General features: G+C 43.9%; 1 protein-coding gene across 2 annotated transcripts in view; it reads right to left on the bottom strand.

Moving 5' to 3' along the window:
* PRIMPOL (primase and DNA directed polymerase) overlaps window positions 1-22,519 on the bottom strand; it is a 94,342-nt gene that overhangs the window by 52,455 nt on the left and 19,368 nt on the right. For both annotated transcript variants that reach the window (XM_040333992.1, XM_040333991.1), the window contains exons 6-9: window positions 18,563-18,790; window positions 16,429-16,591; window positions 9,797-9,888; window positions 6,158-6,247 (exon numbers count right to left, since the gene is read on the bottom strand). In XM_040333992.1, coding sequence (XP_040189926.1) covers window positions 6,158-6,247; window positions 9,797-9,888; window positions 16,429-16,591; window positions 18,563-18,790 — 573 coding nt within the window. The remainder of the gene's footprint in view (window positions 1-6,157; window positions 6,248-9,796; window positions 9,889-16,428; window positions 16,592-18,562; window positions 18,791-22,519) is intronic.

Below are 22,519 nucleotides of genomic sequence, written 5' to 3'. Positions count from 1 at the left end.
TTAGGAAATCTAATTTGTGGCCCGTGGCCACGGAAGACCGTACCCACTCGTCGGGAATGCTGGCTTCCCAAACCTCTGAAAAGAGTCGCAGCCTTCCCCCCACCTTCGTGGGTGGGGGCGCCCCTTCATAAGGTCGGCTTGGGGGCTGGTTTTGCTGGTTTGCGAACCCACTGCTTTCTGCCTCTAGCAGCCTGTCCTTGTGATCTGCTGTTGAAGCCGAAGTTTGCTTTCGCAGGAGGCCGTCGATACTGTTTGGCATTAGAGGGCCCCTGCCCAGGGGAGTACTGTCGTTTAAACGCAGGCCCCTGAAACTTCCTCTTAGTCGGCAAGAGAGTACTTTTGCCATTTGAAATGGTTTGAATGTATTTATCTAGGTTTTCTCCGAAGAGTCGTCCTCCATGGAAGGGGAACCCTACCAGGAGCTTCTTGCATGGGGGCTCGGCCTCCCAGCTTTTTAACCATAAGAGTCTTCTCATATGGATAAGGGATAACGATAAACGTGACGCTTGCTGGATAGAATCCTTAATTGCGTCTACTGTAAAACATATGGCCCTAGGGACATCCGAAAATTCTTCTGCCTGCTGGGCAGGAATAAGTTTAAGCATCTGCTTAACTTGATCCGATAATGCTTGAGCAACCCCAATCGCAGCCACAGCTGGCTGTACTACTGCCCCTGCAGTAGTGAAGGAGTTCTTAAGTAGTGCTTCCAAGCGTTTATCAACTGGATCCTTGAATACCTGTATGTTTTCTACAGGGCATGTTAATGATTTGTTAATACATGAGATGGCTGCGTCCACTGCAGGAGTAGCCCATTTCTTGGAAAATTTATCTTCCATAGGATATAGGGCAGAGAATCTTTTAGGTGGTAAGAAGATTTTATCTGGCTTGTTCCAATCTTGGAACAAAACTCCCTCTAGTAGAGGGTGGATCGGAAATACTGCATTGCTTTGAGGCGCCCTCAGTGAGCCCAAAGCTGAAACCGTAGATACCTGGAGATCTGGTACTGGCAAGTTGAATGCATTATGGACCAAGTCCGTTAAGGCTTGAATCCACCAGCTCTCCCCTTGGGAGACTGCTCCAGACTCCTCTGTATCCGGATCTTCGATCCCTGAACCTACTTGGTCCTTGTCCAAGAGGTCGTCCAATTCCCCTGAGGAAAGGACCTCCTCTTCTGAGGGTCCGCGCTCGGGCGACGGAGATCTAATCCGTTTACTGCCCCGCATAGCTGTGGCTATCATTTTTCCCATTCTTTTCTCCATCTCTCTTAAAGAGGTGAGTAATACCTCGTCCGTGACCATCTTAGGGTTGGACTGACCCGCGCCAGCTCCAGCCCCAGATCCCGATGGCCTCAAGGCTCCCTGTGGGGAAAGCAGCGGCATAGCTTTGTCCGAGACCTCAGACTCTCTGGGGGAATCCCCACCTCTTGTACCCTCTGACCCGGATGCCATGGTACAATACCGAGGTACACCTGCTACCTATTGGTATTTGGAACTATAAAAGTTAATTGCCCAAACACCTGTTTGGGGGATAAAAAATGCTTCCTCTCCCCTAGATGACTTTTTTTTTTTTTTTTTCAATCTTTTTTTTTTTTTTTTTTTCGTTTTTGTTTCAAATCCAGGAAAGAAAAAGCATTCTGTCCCCCTGAGTAGTATTGCAAAGAAAAACTATGAGATGGAAAAGAAACAGCCTATTTCTAGGCTTGAAAACAGTCTTCTGAAGACTGCAATATCCTTTCTGGCCACTGTGTGTCCTCGGCGCCCCGTGCTGCCGCTCTGGTCTTTCCTCCCCAGTTCCAATATATAGAATGAGCTGTTTGGAACGAAAAAGGAAGGGCCGCCCCTTCCTTAAACCACTGACCCGCCCTTCCCCCCTCAGCTAAACGGCGCGAATTGCGCCTATAACACGTGAACGCGCGCGCGCGCCCTCCGATAGGGGGGGGGGGGTTGGGGGGAAGGGAGCCTCTCTGCTCCAGCCTGGAACCACAAGGAGGTCAGCGTTTTGCCTGCTTGCAGGCTCTGAGGAGGAAGACTGATGGAGCATCGCCTGGAGGCTTGCAGGTAAGCACAGCTCTCTGACACACACACATACACTTTATATCACACAGGCCCCACTCAATGCTTTTCCAACACTACAAGGGAGGTCACTTCTTATGGGGAATAATACACATAGAGCCATCCTATCATTAAGATATGTGACTAGTTTGCCAGATGCAGCGCATAACTTTAGGCATGTCCCCTGTGACCCCCCAGAAAAAACCTGCTAAGAACCAAGTTCCGCAAGTTTTCCCCTCACTTACCTGCTCCATGCCGCAGGACTTTGCCAAGCAAGAGGCCCAATCTTCCCCCATCTCCGTGGGGATGTCTAGACCTTCAGGCCCTGGGTTCCTATGAAGGATCCACTGTCCTGGGCCCATATAGCACTCTGGCAACAGAAACATTAGGCACCCAAAGGTTTCTAAGTTCTGGGCCCAGGGTCCAGCTCTCTAAAAAGAAAAGCATTATGGGCTATACCCCAAGGGTTTGGGGTCCGGTTACTGACCACTTTAGCGCTGAGGCCTTTGGACAGAACCGGTAGCTCACCTAATCCCAAGGATGCGGAGGCAAGCTAAACCATGACCAACACCTAAGACACTGGCGTAAAAACTGAGGTACTCCTCCTATGGGAGGGGGTTATATAGGGAGGGGCATTTCCTGTTTGAGATTGCCAGTGTCAACACCTGAAGGTACTCCATATAACCCATATAGTAATGAATATGCCGCTCTGTGTCCCGTGATGTACGATAAAGAAAATTCTACACTACGCTGGGTCCATGTACGTTGGATCTTTCTGCCAGGAGCTGGCAAAAAAAACACCCAAAACAATATTTTGACACATAATTACTCGTGTTTCTGGCCATATGCCATTTAGAAGCGTATGCTCATAAACTCATTGGGCCAGATTCACAGAGGAAATACGCCGGAGTATCTACTGATACTCCGGCGTATTTTCAAATTTGCCGCGTCGTATCTTTATTTGTAATTCACAAAAAAGATACGACGGCTTTTGGCTAAGATCCGACAGGCTTACGGCTTCGTACGCCTTCGGATCTTAGGATGCAATACTTCGGCCGCCGCTGGGTGGAGTTCGCGTCGTTTTCCAGCGTCGGGTATGCAAATGAGCTTTTACGGCGATCCACGAAGGTACGCGCGTTCGTTACGTCGTCGCTAGTCGGTTTTTCCCGTCGCAAAGTTAGGCCTGCTTTTTCATGGCTTAACTTTAGACGAGCCATGTTAAAGTATGGCCGTCGTTCCCGCGTCGAATTTCAAATTTTTTTTTTTTGCGCAAGACGTCCGGTAATACGAAAGTACGTTACGCACGTCGCCATTCAAAACATTATGTCGGGCGACGTCATTTCGCGCAATGCACGTCGGGAAATTTTCACACGGAGCATGCGCAGAATGTTTGGCGCGGGAACGCGCCTAATTTAAATGGTACACGCCCCATTTGAATTAGGCGGTCTTGCGCCGGACGGCTTTACGCTACACCGCCGTAAGTTTACACGCAAGTGCTTGGTGAATCAGGCACTTGTGCTGAAAACTTGCGGCGGTGTAACGTAAAGACTATACGTTACGCCGCCGCAGTTCTTTATGAATCTGGCCCATTCTGTTGGCTAGAATACTAATTTATTCTAGCCGTTAGAAGCAATTTGTGCGCATGTACGAGCGTTTGTACATAAAATATGCCCATAAGCTTCTCTCTCCGAATGTAGGTTTGGGGAATTTTTTTTTATTCCTTTGAACACTGCTATAAATTAAAAAAACATAAACACCACAATATGTATGGATAGAGGCATTAAAAAAAAAAAAAACACACAACGTCTGTCTATGAGACTCAAATGTATTTTTTTTTTTTTTTTTAGTTAAATATGTTTAGTTTAGAGTTGTAGACCGTTATGCACATGGCTATGTGCACCAATTGGCTGGGGTAGGCCCCAAACGCCCTGTTTTGTACCTTCACAGTGAAAAAAAAGATACAGTAAAAAAAAGATACAGTAAAAAAAAGATACAGTAGCATCCATGCAAGGCCCCTTTTACACATGCTGTCCGTTTTTTATCCATCTTTTGACAGGTAAAAAACAGACATCAACACATCTCTATGGAAAAACGGATGTTGATGGATGATCATCCATTTACATCTGCATCCATCAACATCCGTTTTTTTTTAAAACTGATCAAAGCTCCATTTTTCCTCTGTTAAAAAAGGGACTGGACTAAAAATGGATGTAAACTGACAAATGGTCTGTTTTTTATCAATTTTTACATTAGTAGTGGATGTAAAAAAATTACTGATGAAAAAGTGATGAATACTTTATCTGTTTGGATGTGACTGAACTGATGAAATGAACAGTCTGCAAGTGTGAAAGGGGCCTAAGTTTGTGCAGGCCAGGCAGAAATGGGGAAAAAAAACAGGGTTCTTTGCATATGTACAGTATAATCATCATTCCAATCCACAGTACAGGTATACAAAAAGTTATACTGTACACCATCTAGAGTACTCTGATCTAAACATCTGGGGGCAGATCCACAAAAGGATTACGCTGGCGTATCTATTGATACGCCGGCGTAATTTTAACTTTCCTGCATCGTATCTTTGTTTTGTATCCACAAAACAAGATACGACGGCATCTGGGATCGATCCGACAGGCGTACGTCTTAGTACGCCGTCGGATCTTAGATGCAATTTTTTGGCGGCCGCTAGGTGGCGTTTCCTTTGAAATCCGCGTCGAGTATGCAAATTAGCTATTTACGGCAATCCGAGAACGTACGTCCGGCGCATTTTTTTACGCCGTTTTCGTTCGGCTTTTTCCGGCGTATAGTTAAAGCTGCCGTTATGAGGCGTACTCAATGTTAAGTATGGCCGTCGTTCCCGCGTACAATTTTGAAATTTTTACGTAGTTTGTGTAAGTCGTTCGCGAATAGGGATTTGCGTAGAATGACGTCACCGTCGTAAGCATTGGCTTGTTCCGGGTTAATTTCGAGCATGCGCACTGCGGCGGCGTAGTGTATCTTAGATACGCTACGCCCGGCGGGAAGATGCGCCCAGGTACGTGGATCTACCCCCTGGTGTCTCTGAACATCTAGGACACTTTTATAAAGCAGCACCATGTCCTTACAGCCAATAAAAAAAAAAATACTGTGTATTTATAATTTTGGTTTCCTACAGTTCAGCTAAAAAATAAATGCACATCTATAAAACATAGTAAGTGGAGCACTATTAAATCAACAGAGGAGAGCCTGTCAAAGTCATGTGACTCTGGCCTCTCCTCCAATTATGGTGTTCTTTATAATCCATGAAGTACAGAAATCTCTGTAAGGCACCCCAGACTATGGGGGGTTATTTACGAAAGGCAAATCCACTTTGCACTACTTGGAAGTGCAGTCGCTGTAAATCTGAGGGGAAGATCTGAAATGAGGGGAAGCCCTGCTGATTTTATTATCCAATCATGTGTAAGCTAAAATGCTGTTTTTTATTTTCCTTGCATGTCCCCCTCGGATCTACAGCGACTGCACTTCCAAGTGCACTTTCAGTGCAATTTCAAGTGCACTTGTAGTGCAAAGTGGATTTGGCTTTAGTAAATAACCCCCTATGTCTGCTTTTCATGAATATGCTGTAAATAGCAGGCTGCAATGTGGACAAACATAGTGGTGTAGAGGGAATATACGGGTCCCAGTAGTCTTATGCAATATTACTGTAAAACCATTTGCAATTTGAAACCAGCAAGTAATCACAGAAACATGATTAGTTCACATGGTATAATGGAGCCCTACAATTATGTAGAAACCTTTAAATTTGTAATTTTGCAAACCATGTTTCCAAAGCAAGTGCCAGTTTCTCTGGTAGCCATTGTAGACCCATTTTGAAAATGTTTCTTGCCTGGCTCTACTATCTTTTGCTTCATTTCTTTGAGGCACTGACCCAGAAGAAGTAAGCAGATACATTCTTCTGACTTCTGACCTATAAATTGTTTTAGGTCAGTGACTCACAAAGAATCTAACAGAAAGTTACAAAGCCTCTAGCATTCCCAGAAAAGGTCGGCAATAGCTACTTTCCTTAAAAGACCACTGGAAGAATGAAATAATATTTTAGTTCTAAATGGCACAAACCCCAGGAAACGTACCTCCTTGGAATCCTTCTCTTGTGACAAGTGACCATATGAATTGATCAATTTCTGGATAAGGAGAAACCTGATATCCATTCATGACACTGCCTGATGAAGAGGGAACACAGCATTGTTACACTGTAGGGTAGATGTTGTTTGGTGTTTTTAACTTCACTTGGCAGGATGAATTAGCAAAAATCATATGCGACAGCACCCGCCCAACATCCTACGTAAAACACTTCACATTATCTAGATCATGCTTTTAAACATGGAAGAATGAATATTGTGAATTTTACATACACAGAACAGGCACCAATTAACGCAAATTAGAAAAATATGCATATTCCATAATGTAAATGTGTATGTTTTATTTTATTTTTTTGAGGGCAGGTAGGGGTGGGTTAAATAAAATGACACCACTACCTCAGCACTGCCTGAAACCCTAAGTAGATACATAATCAGTGTAAAATTGGGCATACCCCCTTGTCCTATGTGCCAAAAGCAAAGGCCTGCTGATGCACAGCTTGGGCACTTTATTGTGGGATATGGGCAGGGAGTTTCTGCTGCAGTTGGTAAGAGCTGATACCGTGTTTCCCCAAAAATAAGACCCATTTCAATTTTCTAGGATTGCTGCAATATAAGTACCGCCCCAAAAATAAGCCCTAGTTAAAGTCCTTGTAAAATCTTGTAATCCATGCTGTAAATTGATCATATAATGTCAGCTCAGGTGTTGGCATCTCTGTAATCCCCCAAATAAACCCTAGTTAAAGTCCTTGTAAAATCATTTAGTCCACTCTGTAAATGGATTATATAATGTCTAGTGTGTGTCTTTATGTAACATTGTAGAAAATACCTTATTAACAGCGCCGCTAGGCGCTCATGTGAACCGCCGGAGCTCTCCCCCCCCCCCTGACGTCAGCGGCTCCTCCCTCTGCAGAGCAGGGAAGGAGAGCTCTGTCAGGTCATGCGAGTGCCCAGCAGCGCTGTAAATAAGGTATTTTCTACAATTTTACATAAAGACACACACTAGACATTATGGGCCAGATTCTCGTAGAATGGCGTATCTATGCGGCGGCGTAACATATCCGATTTACGTTACGTTTTTCAGGCAAGTGCTTTATTCACAAAGCACTTGCCTGTAAAGTTGCGGCGGTGTAGCGTAAATCACGCAGCGTAATTCAAATTTGGCGGGTAGGGGGCATGTATCATTTAAATGAAGCGCGCCCCCGCGCCGAACGAACTGCGCATGCGCCGTCCGTAAAATATCCCAGTGTGCATTGCTCCAAATGACGTCGCAAGGACGTCATTGGTTTCGACATGAACGTAAATGACGTCCAGCCCCATTCACGGACGACTTACGCAAACGACGTAACTTTTAAAAATTTTGACGCTGGAACGACGGCCATACTTAACATTGGCTGCGCCTCATATAGCAGGGACAACTTTACGCCGGGAGAAGCCTAACGTAAACGTCGTAACTTTACTGCGTCGGCCGCGCGTACGTTCGGGAATTCGCGTATCTAGCTAATTTGCATACTCAACTCGGATTTCGACGGAAGCGCCACCTAGCAGGCCAAAAAAAAAATGCACTTAAGATTTGACGGCGTAAGAGACTTACGCCTGTCAGATCTAATGAATATCTATGCGTAACTGATTCTAAGAATCAGTCGCATAGATACGACGGCTCAGATTAGGACTTACGACGGCGTACATGGCGCTGCGCCGTCGTAAGTCCTTTGAGAATCTGGGCCTATATAATCCATTTACAGAGTGGACTAAATGATTTTACAAGGACTTTAACTAGGGTTTATTTGGGGGAACACAGAGATGCCAACACGGGGGGAGAGAGAGAGAGAGAGAGAGAGAAGAAAGGGGACAGATCAGACATCCCATAAAAATAAGCCCCAATGCATTTTTTGTAGTCAAAATTAATATGACTAGTCTTATTTGCGGGAAAACACGGTAGCTTTTGCTGCGGTTAGCTTTGTCACTTTATATTCATACACAGGTTTGTACCAATGTCTAGAACAATACAGCATACCAGCTTACTCTGATTTTGTAAAATCCTATGCATATTAAAAGTGTACTAAAACAACTAGTTCACCTGGAAAATTGGTGGCAAGGTGTTGTCAATGAGGACCTTATTGCCTGGTACACACAGGCAGTTTTTTCAATTCAACCAAGTGTGCTCAATGAAAAAAAAAGAACTAAGGCACTTGCGAGGAGCTTGCTGTCCTAACCACTCAATGTTAGTACAGTGATCTCCCCCTGCTGTTCTATTCTGTTCTGACAGGGGGACTCCCCCCCTGTGAGAACACACCAGTCAGAATCAACTGCTGTTTTTTTTTTTTTAGAGAAGCCGGACGTTAGGCCGACTGCTGTCAGGCAGGCTGCTGTACACACTGGTCAAATGTTGTCCGGTTTCTGTTGAGATGCCTGATATTCGGCCAGCAGGGATGGACTGGCCATTGGGACTACAGGGAGTTTCCCGGTGGGCCGATGGCTCAGTGGGCCGGCTTCAGTGACAGCGGTCCGCCGCCCCCCCACCACTCCTCTGTCTCTCCCTTCCCGCAGCGCTCACCTCCTCCCCGCAGCGCTCACCTGGGGGGGACAAAGAAGCAGGGGGAGGACCAGAGGAGCAGGGGGGACGACAGAGGAGCATGGGGGAGGGGACAGACAGCTGACTCAACAGCTATGGCCTGCAAGTTTCTCACTTATCAGCCATTCTACTCTAATAAAGTAGAATGGCCAGTGGGTAGTGAAGGGGGAGAGGGGGCTTGGGTGGCCGGGGGGGGGGGGGGGGGTGCGGGAGTTGTCCGGCCGCCATGGAAGAGACCTGTCAAAGTGGGCCAGTCTGGATTAAGTCCAGGGCCAAATTTTTGTCCCAGTCCAGCCCTGTCGGCCAGTGTGTACCAGCCTTATGTGTATGCAACCCCATTACTAAATCAGTGTAAATAACCCCCTTGTAAATGTAGTAATTAAAGGATTTTTATAAAAAAAAAAAGTAAAAACTGTTCATCCTGCCAATTTCTGCCATTTGTAAATTCTTCCTTTAATAAGGTGACAACGCAAACCTGCCAGTTTCCATTCCCCCAGGAGCATAGTCACACTCCTGTGAGGAATACAGGTTGTGCTTCATCCAATCTGGTGCAGTGAACCAGCCTTGCTGGTTGATTGAAATCTGCTCTGATCATTTAGCAGGCAAGACGGCGACTTCTGGCTTCAGAGATGTCACTAGCAACCTCAAGCAGCCTCTGCCCTCCCACGATCCCAGGCTTGCAGAACTGAATCACTGATAATAGCATGTAAAAAAAGCAATTAGTTGACTTTCATGTCACAAAACCTAGAGACTATTGCTGTATGCCTGCAATATCCCCAATATTATAAAAAAATGCAGGATTCACATATTCTTTAATTCAGTACAATACAAAAATTGCTTTCCTCCAGCATATTATTTAGCTAAGCTCCTTCTGACTTGGCTGAGGTCTGAAGCCTGTGAAAGTCAGTAAATAAATCCCATAACTAAAGGGCATAAACTTGCAGCTAGGTGTGGCCATGTTGAACTAGAAAGACAACATTTCAGCTACAGTAGTAAAACTCTATTTGTAATAGTTATGTGCAAACAGAGAAGAGTGCCAATGTTTTTTTAAGCCATACCTGAAATAAGGGATCCTCCAGAACTGACACGACTACTTTCATTCCTGTCACTCGGGCTGGCACATGACAAGATTTTTAGGTGCTCTGTAAATCTTTAAGATTTAATAGGTGTTAGTATATGTGTACCTTTTCCATACATCTAATATATCACAGTAACCCCATATAAGAGAAGGTCCCTCAGTCTTATAAATAGTGACCAATACACTGAAGATTATGCAAAATTTCTTTGCATACCCTCTAGGTCTCCATCACTGATGATGTTTATAACCAGGATCCAAGCAAGACTCATCATTTCCTATACTTTAGCCACAGAGGAGGGCTCTTAGGGCCCATTCACACTACTTGTGTTGTGGTGAGGCATGGTACATGTTTTGTGTGCTTATGCTCAATAATGCACCACAGCTTTACAGTGAGAAAATGCAGACAGCACTTATTTTATTTTTTATTTTCAAAGATTGCAAAACATCCTGTGAGCGGGGAAGGGACAAATAAAGGACGAGATCACCCTCCTCCACTCATGGAACATTTTGCATACTTTAAGGGGTGGGGGTGGATGAAGAGGAAGGTATAGTCTAATGCCTAGTACACACGACCGGGATTCCTGACGGGAAAGGGTCGGTCGGAAATCCATGGGGAAAACCGAGAACCTGCTCTCTACTTTTCCCCGTACAGACGATCGTTTTTTCCTTGTTTATGCGCCATCTGAGTTTTTCCCCAGAGGAAAACTGCCAAAAATGGCCGGTTTCTGCTACAATGGCCGGGTTTTCTGAGGGGAAAAAGTCTGTTGGGAATCCCAAAAGGAAAAAAGAGAGCTGTTTCTCTTTTTTTTGTCTGGCGGGTTTGGCAGTTTTCCCATCGGAAAAACTGCAAGGGAGCATACACACGGCCAAGATTCCCGGCCAAAGGCTCTCCTCACAGTTTTCCTGTCGGAAAACCCGGTCATGTGTACGGGGCATGAGAGTCTGGACAGGATCTTCACACTCACTGGCTTAAAGTCCATTTCCACCAGAACGTGTATATACTGGTTTTTATTTTACCCACTTAAAGAACATTGCTGGCCTCCTTCAGATTGCTAGCTGCCTGGATGTCTTTAGCATTAATACTTTTATGTCACTGATCAAGAAGAAGTATGCAACAAGGATCAGAACTTCTTGTCTTTATACCTATTCCAGGGCTCCGACCCAAAGTATTGGGGTATGTCAATCAAGCACCTAGCACTTTCAGGAGTCTCCATATTTTCTCTCACAACAAATTTCAATCACCACATTTTATACAAGAACATTGTTAGAGCTGAACTCCAGCTTTTGATACACTTTACATAGTTATTTTGGGCCAAGCTGGCCACAACGGACAGTGGAGTTGATTTACTAAAACTAGAGAGTGCAAAATGTGGTGCATCAGCTTCCATTTTTTGTCAAAGCTTAATTAACCACTTAAGCCCCAGACCATATTGCTGGTCAAAGACCAGGCCACTTTTTGCGATTCGGCACTGCGTTGCTTTAACTGACAATTGCGCAGTCGTGCGACGTGGCTTCCAAACAAAATTGGCGTCCTTTTTTTCCCAAAAATAGAGCTTTCTTTTGGTGGTATTTGATCACCTCTGCGGTTTTTAGCTTTTGCGCTATAAACAAAAATAGAGCACCAATTTTGAAAAAAAATGAATATTTTTTACTTTTTGCTATAATAAATATTCCCAAAAATATATAAAAAAACAATTTTTTTCCTCATATTTTTCCATCATATTTTTCGTAAAAAAAATAAAAAAATCGCAATAAGCGTTTGATTGGGTTGCGCAAAATTTAGAGCGTTTACAAAATAGGGGATAGTTTTATGGCATTTTTATTAATATTTTTTTTTTACTAGTAATGGCAGCGATCAGCGATTTTTATCGGTACTGCGACATTATGGCAGACACTTCGGACACATTTTTGGGACCATTGGCATTTTTATAGCGATCAGTGTTATAAAAATGCATTGATTACTATAAAAATGCCACTGGCAGGGAAGGGATTAACACTAGGGGGCGATGAAGGGGTTAAGTATGTTCCCTGGGTGGGTTCTAACTGAAGGGGGGGGTGGACTGACTAGGGGAAATGACTGATCACTGTTCATACATTGTATGAACAGACAATCAGGCATTTCTCCCCCTGACAGGACTGGGAGCTGTGTATTTACACACACAGCTCCCGGTTCTCGCTCTGTACCGAGCGATCGCGGGTCCCCTGCGGTGATCGTGCCCGCCGGGCGCGCGCCCCTATTGGTTGCTCGGCGAGATGACGTAGATCTACGTGATCTGGCTCAGCAGAGCGGCTGGTCGGCAAGCAGTTAAAGAAGCTGAAGTTAGAAGCTGATTGGCTCCCATGCACGGCTGCACCAGATTTTGTACTCTCCAGTTTTTGTAAATCAACCCCTATGTCCCTCACGACCACTGGATGTGCGGTATAAACTCTATGTAGCTGAGGCTTCATACAGCACTGTGTCCTGGGTGCGAGCCGAGACCTTCCCATATCATACCCCGAACACAATAGAGTTCATCTGACCAGTGCTCAGCCATTCATAGAAAGCAATGCGGAACACCTAAGCTACATACAGTTTATACAGCACACCCAGCGGCCTCACGACATAGGGACATAGGGCCAGATTCACAAATGAGATACGACGGCGTTTCTCCTGATACGCCGTCATATCTCTGTTTCTATCTATGCGACTGATTCATAGAATCAGTTACGCATAGATATCTATAAGATCCGACAGGTGTAATTGTTTTACACTGTCGGATCTTAGGATGCAGTACCGCGGCCGCCGCTGGGGGGAGTTTGCGTCGTAAACCAGCGCCGGGTATGTAAATTAGGAGTTACGGCGGATCCACAACGGATTTTCGCGTTCGCTACGTCGCCACTAGTCTAGTTTCCCGTCGCAAAGTTAGTCGTTTTTTTTTGGTGCCCTAACTTTAGTCAGCAAGCTTATTGCTGTCTAAAGTATGGCCGTCGTTCCCGCGTCGAAATTCAAAATTTAACATCGTTTGCGTAAGCCGTTCGGGAATACGGAAGTACGCTACGCGCGTCGCCGTTCAAAAAAATGACGTCGCGGCGCGCAAAGCACGGAGGGAGTTAAGAAACGGAGCATGCGCAGTAGGTCCGGCGCGGGAGCGCGCCTAATTTAAATGGCACACGCCCATTTAAATTGGCCCGCCTTGCGCCGGAGTAGTTTTCTTCGCAAGTGCTTGGTGAATCAGGCACTTGCGATGAAAAATTGCGGCGGTGTAACGTATCTAGGATACGTTACGCCGCCGCGATTCTACGTGAATCTGGCCCATAGTTTGTTTGGGCCAGCTTGTAAAATGTAACAAAAGCTGGAGTTCTGCTTTAAAGAAATAGACAGTGAATATAAATTTTGTAGTGAACAGATCATCCTGTATGTGTGCTTCTGATTGTGACTGAAAATGTACCTTGTTGGTAATAATAAAAAGCCTATTGGTAGAGTTCTTAACATTTAAACCACAATGATTTGCCAAGAATATTCCAGTAAAAGACCTGGAGGAACTTGCTGACATATCACACCACACAAATCATTAGCTAAGCAAGACATAATACAGCCTACTTTATTGCTCTGTATGATAAAGTTCGATGTGAAAGTGAAAATATACAGAACACAGGATTCCTTAAAGGCAAAATGTATAAAAGTGCATCAATAAAAGCAATTAAAGTTGTTCTAAAGGCCAAAAGGTTTGTACTTTCAAGCTTTCTCTGTATTAAGGTAAAAAAAAATCTCTCAATAGCCCTAACAGCAGCATAAGCCATTGGCTCCTGCTGCTCTCAGTCAAAACTAGTAAGTTAGGGTCCAAGCCACGCTGTGTGTGTCTATGAGCACACACAGTCCAGCTCGAGAGCTGTGTGCTTTGGGGGCACTTGCAAAAGAGAAGGAGCAGAAAACACAAGTGGGGAACCCCAGAAGAGAAGCTTTAGGGCCGCTCTGTGAGAACCTTCGTGGCCGCTCTGTGCAATATCATTGCACAGAGCAGGTAAGGATAAACCTGTTTTTAATTTTAGAAAAAAAAAAACATGGGCTTACAACTGCTTTAGGCAATAATCAAAATATAAGGAAATGTGTTTCTAAATATAGCTATTGTACTGACCCGACTTTTACTTGGTATCCTGGTAACCCTAGCACAGTTGCACTCACACTGGGAGAGGAAGGGGCAGTACTAGAGCCAATGAGATGTGCTACATGCACAAGTGTTGACAAGGAACATGGACAGGAGGGGAGAGCAGTGCGAGTAGACAGGTGATATGCTGCGGCTTACTCACTGTCCAATCATAAGAAGGAGGTAGAGAAGTGACTTAGTATTATAGCTGTGTAAATCCTTTACTGAATGCACAGAAATACAAATTCTTTAACAAGTAACGCAACTTCTATATTCAATTTTAACTTTGTATTTTGCTGGTTGGTTGGAGTTCTGTTTTATTGCAATTCTAAGAGTCAGCCCTTCCACAATTGATATTTTCACTTTCATTTATGAAGGAATGTTGGCTGACCGATTCACATCCTGACTTGTAGCATGCTTGTGTAACACACCTTTACTTCTAGAATGCCTGGAGTATCCCCATCCCCCCCACCATGGAACCTGGCTGTGCCTCTACCCCTCCCAACCCACAGGGTCTCACTCCAGCGGGATTTCCTGCAAAGTAAGGCAGATAAAAAAAAAAAAATGAGAGTGAGACCCTATTTAAATTGACAAAGTTTGCACAGAGCTGGCAAATTAAGTGCGGACATGGCACTGCTAGTGCCCCCAGAGATACAAACAATCAGAATGTGACAGACATCAATTGTACCTAACTAAACTTGAAATATTGGCTTAAAGTGACCATATCCTAGGGTCAATTTTACAAGACTAGCCACCTTTAAAAGAAGCACTTAAATTTTACATTTTGGTTGCCCATGCCCCCTGCGCTGGCTGCTGTAATTCCTTCTACTAGCTCCTATAGTGATGTACAAAGGCCTGTAATGACGTATGAGCCCAGAGATGGAAGCACAGCAGCCAGAACTGGAGCAAGTGTTTCAAACACCTGGGAGTGCAGAATACTTGCAGAGGTAGCTTTTCAATGCATGAGCTGCTGAAAAGGTAAGTTTATAAAATGTGTCCTTAAGGCCCCTTTCAGACTTGTACGACTTCAAAGTCGTGCAACTTTGCCACGATTCTACTGCAATTTTGACACGATTTTGCATCACTACTACTTTGCCACAACTTTGGCATTAACCAATGAAAACATACATGGTGGGAGGCAATTCCTTTTCCTGCCATAGTTATTTCCAGTTCCTGTTTGCTTCCTAGTTGTTGTGGTGTAGTGTGTTGTGACAAAAAATGTTTGCTACTCAATATATTGCCACAGCAGTTGTCATTGTTGCTGCAGCAGTAGCAGTGCATGAGGAAGAAGAGGAGGAAAAGCGGAGGACAAGGACATCTCTTTTTTTGGGCTGTTTGGAGCCCATTGTTCCTTAGGGCCCTTTCACACTTATACGATTTGTCTCACGATTTTGGACTGCAAAATCGTATGACAAGTCATTCTCCATTATTTTCAATGACTACCATTCATACTGGCACGACTTTAAGTAGTGCCGACTTCAAAGTAGTCCTTGCACTACTTTGGTCCGATTTGATGTCACTTACACAGGCATTCATTGAAATTGCGGCCGCAAATCGCGGCAAAATCACGGGCGCGAAATCGCAAGTAAAATCGTGCGACTTTGAAGTTGTACAAGTGTGAAAGGAGCCTTAGGGAATAACCAAGAAGTGAATGTGTGCTAGAAAAATGTGCTTGGGAGGGGCTACTATGTTGAAAGGATTGGGTGGGACCAGGGCCAAAAAGCTACTTGTGCTTACAAAGTCGTACTGAAATCGTACTGAAATCGTGTCTATATTATTCAGGTACGATTTGCATGCTACTTGAGGGTTTAACATTGAGGTCTATGGACATCAACTCGCATGGAAGTTGGACCAAAGTAGTGCAGGGACTACTTTGAAGTCGGCACAACTTAAAGTCGTGCCAATATCAATGGAAGTCATTGAAAATCATGGAGAATGACTTGTCATGTGATTTTGCAATCCAAAATCGTGGGACAAGTCGTATAAGTGTGAAAGGGGACCTACAGGTGGCTTTGTTTGTAAAAGTGACCCTGTGGTGACAGCGTGACTTTAAAGAAAACTGATTATAAAGTGATTAAAAGATGTATAAAAGGATTCGTGTTGGACTTAAAAAAAAAAAAAAAAGAGCAGATATTGTTTAAGTGCAGAATAAAAATGGGAAGAGACCCTCAGGCCCCGTACACACGTCCGAGGAACTCGACGTGCCAAACACATCTAGTTCCTCGTCGAGTTCAGTGTGGAAGCCGCCGAGATCTTGGCGGGCCGACTTTCCTCATGGAACAACGAGGAAATAGAGAACATGTTCTCTTCCTCGCTGAAAAGTGTACACACGACCGAGTTTCTCGGCAGAATCCAGCTCCGACCGAGTTTCTGGCTGAATTCTGCCGAGAAACTCGGTCGTGTGTACAGGGCCTCAGACTGCCTGCTATGCATAAGGCCCATGAAATAAACGTGGTGATAATTGACAAAAAAAAGGACTTGACTTTACCTCACATTGCTAATTAAAGAGCAGAGGAAAATGTGTTCTTCGGCTGACAGATGCTTCGGAGGCCTGCAAGAAAACTTGTTGTCTTCAGCCAATTCAAGCACAGCTTTTTTTCCCAGTTTAGAGGATTTGTATAAACGAAAGTTCCTGTTTTTTGTGTAAACCCCTGCACACAATAAGAGAACAGATAACACAGATGGATCATTAAAAACAGAAACAATTAGGGTGTGATCCATATTAAAGTTATTATTTCCTTCAGGTTCTGATGGATTGCTAATAGCAATGAATCAGAATCCCTTTTTATTTTTACTAACCCAATGTTGTAGAAAATTTATGTAACTTGACATAGGATGGCTACGGACAAGCAGATATCTCTCCTGGATTAGAGTACAGGGAGATACGTATATATCCTTGTATGAGCACTGGGCCCCACTGTCAAACACACCCAACATCAACATCCAAAATGGAAAAATCGACCTTGTGATTAGTGCCTCTTAATACCTGACGTTAACATTCTTGACCTGCAACGGTGCAATAATGGCAGAAAAGGCTTTCATTTGGGAGCACTGACTGCAATTATTGGACAGGCACAGGTTTAGGAACTGGACAAGCAAGGTTTCCCATCTCCGGGCTTATGCTGTATTTAGTGCCCATGTCTACACAACTATGGTCAGTAGCAGGCTGCCATTTACATGCAGAATTATGAGCTGCCAGACTAATGGATAACAATTTAAAGAATCATTAATAAGAAATAACATTTCCCCCAAACTATGCCTTGCACATAGGAGTTTATAGGATGACTTGACAAAGCAGGCAACAAATCTTCTAAACACTGCAAAGGACTCCGTAAAATGGTTAGCTCTATGAGACTGTCATTTTATGGAAATGCATAAAGAATGGGGTGCAGGACACTGAGGTAGGAAGATTTTAAGAAAAGACATCTGCCAATGAAACAGCCAATAAGGAATACCTTATTTGATTGATGCCCCACCCCCATTGCTGTTGTCCAGCAGATATATCTGCCTGCCACCTCTTAAAGGGGTTGTAAAGGTATTTTTTCCCCCTAAATAGCTTCCTTTACCTCAGTGCAGTCCTCCTTCACTTACCTCATCCTTCAATTTTGCTTTTAAATGTCCTTATTTCTTCTGAGAAATCCTCACTTCCTGTTCTTCTGTCTGTAACTACACACAGTAATGCAAGGCTTTCTCCCTGGTGTGGAGAAAGCCTCTTGAGGGGGCGAGCAGGAGTGTCAGGACGCCCACTAACACACAGCTCCTGTCTCTATCTGCAAAGTAGAGAGTGTCCTGACCCTCCTGCTCACCCCCTCACCCCCTCCCCCCTCAAGAGGCTTTCTCCACACCAGGGAGAAAGCCTCACATTATTGTGTGTCATTACAGACAGAAGAACAGGAAGTGAGGATTTCTCAGAAGAAATAAGGACATTTAAAAGCAAAATCGGAGGATGAGGTAAGTAAAGGAGGACTGCACTAAGGTAAAGGAAGCTATTTAGGGGAAAAACATTTTACCTTTACAACCCCTTTAAGCAGATTCTGGAAGGCTGAATCACCCAAATCCTCTCTTATACTGTATAATATAAAAATTCACAAACAGCCGCTTCATCTGACTGGATGCAGTCGCTTTTCAGCCAACAATTTTCTGCCTGGCTCCTCCTATTTTTCAACCAAGGGAGGGACAAGGCCACCCACTGAGTGAATTTCGGCCGGGTCATAAGCAACCGGTTCAAAGTTATACAATGTATGGCCAGCTTGACACCTTGGTTACTATGATTTTGTACTGAATGCCATCCCTTTGTGTTGCAGGACCTTGGTAAATATGGAGTTTATCATCCAGCTGCTGCTGCTTCTGATCTGCATTCCAATGAACTGTTAAATGTGCTGCAATGAGGAGGGAGCCAGGCCATTAACACAAACCAGTGCGTTTAATCTATTTAATGCTGCAGGCAACATACAATTTGCTGTGGTAGAACATGAAATAAAGCAGATGAGTCAGGTTTTACTTGAGCTATTCATTTAACATGCTACACTTTGCTCTGCCTTAAGAAAAGAAAAAAAAAAAAAAGCATGCCTCTATTTTGGTACAAAATCATAGGCAGTTTTACAAGCTTAGAAAACACTCACCTAGATCTATAAAAGGTTGTCTTCTGCCATTTTTATCCTTCACAAGAAAGGAAGAAAGTTCACAATACTCTTCAGTCATATTCATGCTGCCGTTACAGGTTTTACAACTTTTCACAGCGTCATCACCGAGTTCTGCGGCTTCCATAACTGATGGTTCAAGGTCTGTATGGGTACATTTACTATTGCTTTGAGGTAATAAGGGCTGTAATACCATCTTAATAAAATTGCCTAAAGTGAAAGAATATCAGGCAGTTAGATTGTGTGCAAAGATTATTTTTTATCAGTATTTACTGTATATGGATTTTTGCTTAAAATGTTTCTAAAGCCTTAAGGTTTTATCTTAATGCATTCTCTGGAACCACTTGGCCATACGCACTGACCTCATTCATTCATATATACATTTATTTATGCTTATATACATATATACATACCTCTTTATTTATAGAATTGAATTGGGACCTTCTAGGAACTCCGTTGGGCCTTTTTGGCAGTGTTAACCAAAACCTCACCGCCATCGAGGTAACATACCTATTAAGTATATTTTATGATACATTGTGTATGCACATAAATCAGTAAACACATCATTAGAATGATAGTATCTAATATGATCTATTTATTTATCTTATTAATGAACTTGTTACAACTGCTGTATATTTGTATAGCAGTTGATAATTGCTTCATTTTAGTGATATCATGTTACTATATACACTCTATCTAATTTTTTCCCCCTCCTTAGGAGAAATATAGATACAATACACAGACATCTATATCTCTTCATCCCTTCTTGTGGTGAACTCCTCACAAACATCTCATTGTCCGCACCAGCCGAAATCAAGTGGATCTGGCTTCCACTGATTATAAGTGCATTAGTCTACATCTTGATTGCATCGGGCTCTCCCTTATTGATACTTAGGCACCCTCTTTCCTGCCTGGTTTTGAGCTTTTTAACGGAAGTGGTAAGCGCAACATACTTCTTTTGTATTTATATGATATATATTTACCTACAAAATTAAATGAATTAAATTGTTATATTGTACCTGTATTAATGACGCATTTCTATGTCATACACAGACCACTACATGTATTAAAGAAACAGGAATATTATGCAAGCCCTGACGAAGCACATCAGTGCGAAACTAGTTGGCAAATCCGCATCTAACTTTCCTTTAATTTCTTTTCTTGTTTATAATTCATGAATATGTGGTCTTGATCATGTATATTTCAATATGTGAATAATTTTATGAAATTTTATATATATATAATTAAACTATTTTTGATACTATTAAAAAACCTTGTGTTTTGTGCGCCTACCTTTGATACTAAGAGCAACATACCTCACACAAAAAATCCCTATATTTGGAGAGGAACCTGTTTCCTTCTCCCTATATAAGCTAACCCTTTTAACCTACAATTTTGATGGGATTGTGAGTGACTGTTGCTCAAAGGGAAGTCATTTATTCACCTATATACCTTTTTCTCCCATTCTCTGCATTATAGTAAAAAACCTTCGGTGTGTAGGATCCCCCTCGGCACTCCCTATACTTACCTGATCCAGTGCTGTGACTGAGAATAACGGCTCTCTCCCTCCTCACAGGACAGACTGATAGCAGCGGGGCCATTGGCTCATGCTGCTGTCAATTAAATCCTATGATGAATCTATATAAACACAGGCAGCAAGGATCAGGAGCAAGCCCATATGAGTGCCCCCACAGGAAGCAACTTCCTATGGTGGGCACTCGCCAAAGAAAAGGAACACTGACGGGGGGGGGGGGGGGACCCCAGAGGCGGAGGATCAGGGCTGAACTATGCAAAAACATTGTACAGAGAAGGGGAGTATAACATGTTTATTATAAAAATAAATAAAATGTTAAACGGTTATAAATCACTTTAACCACTTGCCGACCACCCGCCGTCATTTGACAGCGGCAGTTTGGCTCCCCTGCTTGAATCGCCATATCTGTACGGCGGCCGCTTTAAGAGGTATAAGGGGAGATGATGCGCTTGCTCCTGACAGAGCAGGAACGGGGATCTGTGTGTGTAAACACACAAATCCACGTTCTGTCAGGGGAAAGGAGACAGATCGTGTCTTCCTAGTATATAGGAACAGCGATTGGTCTCCTCCCCCCACAGTTAGAACACACACTGAGGGAACATATTTAACCCCTTGATCGCCCCCCAGTGTTAACCCCTTCCCTGTCAGTGACATATTCACAGTAATCAGTGGCTATTCATAACACTGATCGCTGTATAAATGTCAATGGTCCCAAAAAAGTGTCAAAAGTGTCCGATCTTTCCACTGCAATGTCGCAGTCCCGATATAAAATTGCCGCTATTACTAGTAAAAAAATTGCATAAATCAATAACTTATTTTGTAGGTGCAAACCAATCAATATACACTTATTGCGATTTTTTTTTACCAATAATATGTAGAAGAATACATATCTGCCTAAACCAGAGGAAACTTTTTTTTTTATTTGGATATTTATTTTAGCAAAAAGTAAAAAAATAGGATTTTTTGTACTCACCGTAAAATCCTTTTCTCTGAAGTCCATGGACGGACACAGCTCCTTAAATCTTGACAAGTGGGTTATGTTCCCTGTTTACAGGAGAGGACTAGGCAGAAACATGTTAAATAGTTAAATACATGTTACATTAACAGAGTTGAACAGCCCCGCCCAGGGGGCGGTCCCTCCAGACATAACCCTCCTCACTGCAGCTTGCAGCCTCAGTTCGTAACAAGCAGTACAAACCTAAAAAGGAGGGGTGGGAGCTGTGTCCGTCCATGGACTTCAGAGAAAAGGATTTTACGGTGAGTACAAAAAATCCTATTTTCTCTTATCGTCCATGGACGGACACAGCTCCTTAAATCTTGACAAGTGGGACGTCCCCAAGCAATGTCAAAAAATGAGGGGTGGGAAATATATCAGTAAAAACAATTTTAACTTCACCCCAAAACAAGCAGAGCTCCTCAACAGGGGAGGTGCAACTTTAAACTAGCGGCTGAAAAAAACATCATAAGATGCACTCACAGCAACCATGTAAATTCTGGAAAAAGCGTGAACGGACAAGCAAATCGCCGCCTCGCACAACTGTGAGACCGACGCATGATGTCGGAAAAAAAACCAGGAAGCACCAATTGCCCTGGTCGAAAGTGCCGTGACCGGAAGGGGGGGCCCGCCCCTAGGAGCATAGGCCTGTATGACGGCCTGCATGATCCACCGAGAAATGGTGGTCGACGAGACCGCCAGGCCCTTTTGTGGACCAGACACCGACACAAAAGAGTCAGAAGCTCCGAAACGGAGCCGTAGTAGGCTGGTATACCCGCAAAGCGCGTACCACGCCTAAAGTATGAAAGGTCGAAACCTCTTTTGGAAGAAGGGAAGGTCGCGGGCGCACCATCACCTAATCCTTATGGAGGATCAAGTATGGCGGCTTGCAAGACAAGACCGCCAACTCAGAAACCCCTCTAACAGAGGTAAAGGCCACTAAAGGGGCCACCTTCTGAGATAGTGTCAAGAGAAAATCTCTCTGATGTTTCCAAAAGGAAGGTTCCTGAAGAACCGAGAGCACCAGAGTCAAAACTCATGGGGGAAGAGATGGGCCAAGAGGGGAAGTATATGACAAACCCCCTGCACACAAAAAAAGGGGACCCACCAGGGAACGGGCCGCAAAAAGGCCACTTAAAGAACACAGCCAAGGCTGAAATCTGCCCCCAAACGGTGCTTTAAGCAATTTTTAGATCCACTCCAAGCTATAAAAACAGCAGAACCCTGGACACGAGTATGTCCGTGGACGTCACTCCATCCCTTCGCACCAAGAGAGGTGCGACGGTAGATCCTCCGGAAGAAGACTACGGTGCCCTGTTGAGATGACCGAGTCAGACAGACCCCGGTCACCTAAAGTCTGGTTTCCAATAACCATGTGAAGCAAGTCAGTGACTGTACAACAGGAGGAAGT

This window comes from Rana temporaria, chromosome 1, assembly GCF_905171775.1.
Source record: "Rana temporaria chromosome 1, aRanTem1.1, whole genome shotgun sequence".
NCBI classification, from domain to species: domain Eukaryota; kingdom Metazoa; phylum Chordata; class Amphibia; order Anura; family Ranidae; genus Rana; species Rana temporaria.
Note: the sequence above shows the minus strand (reverse complement) of the source record. Positions and strands in the feature narration are given on the sequence as shown.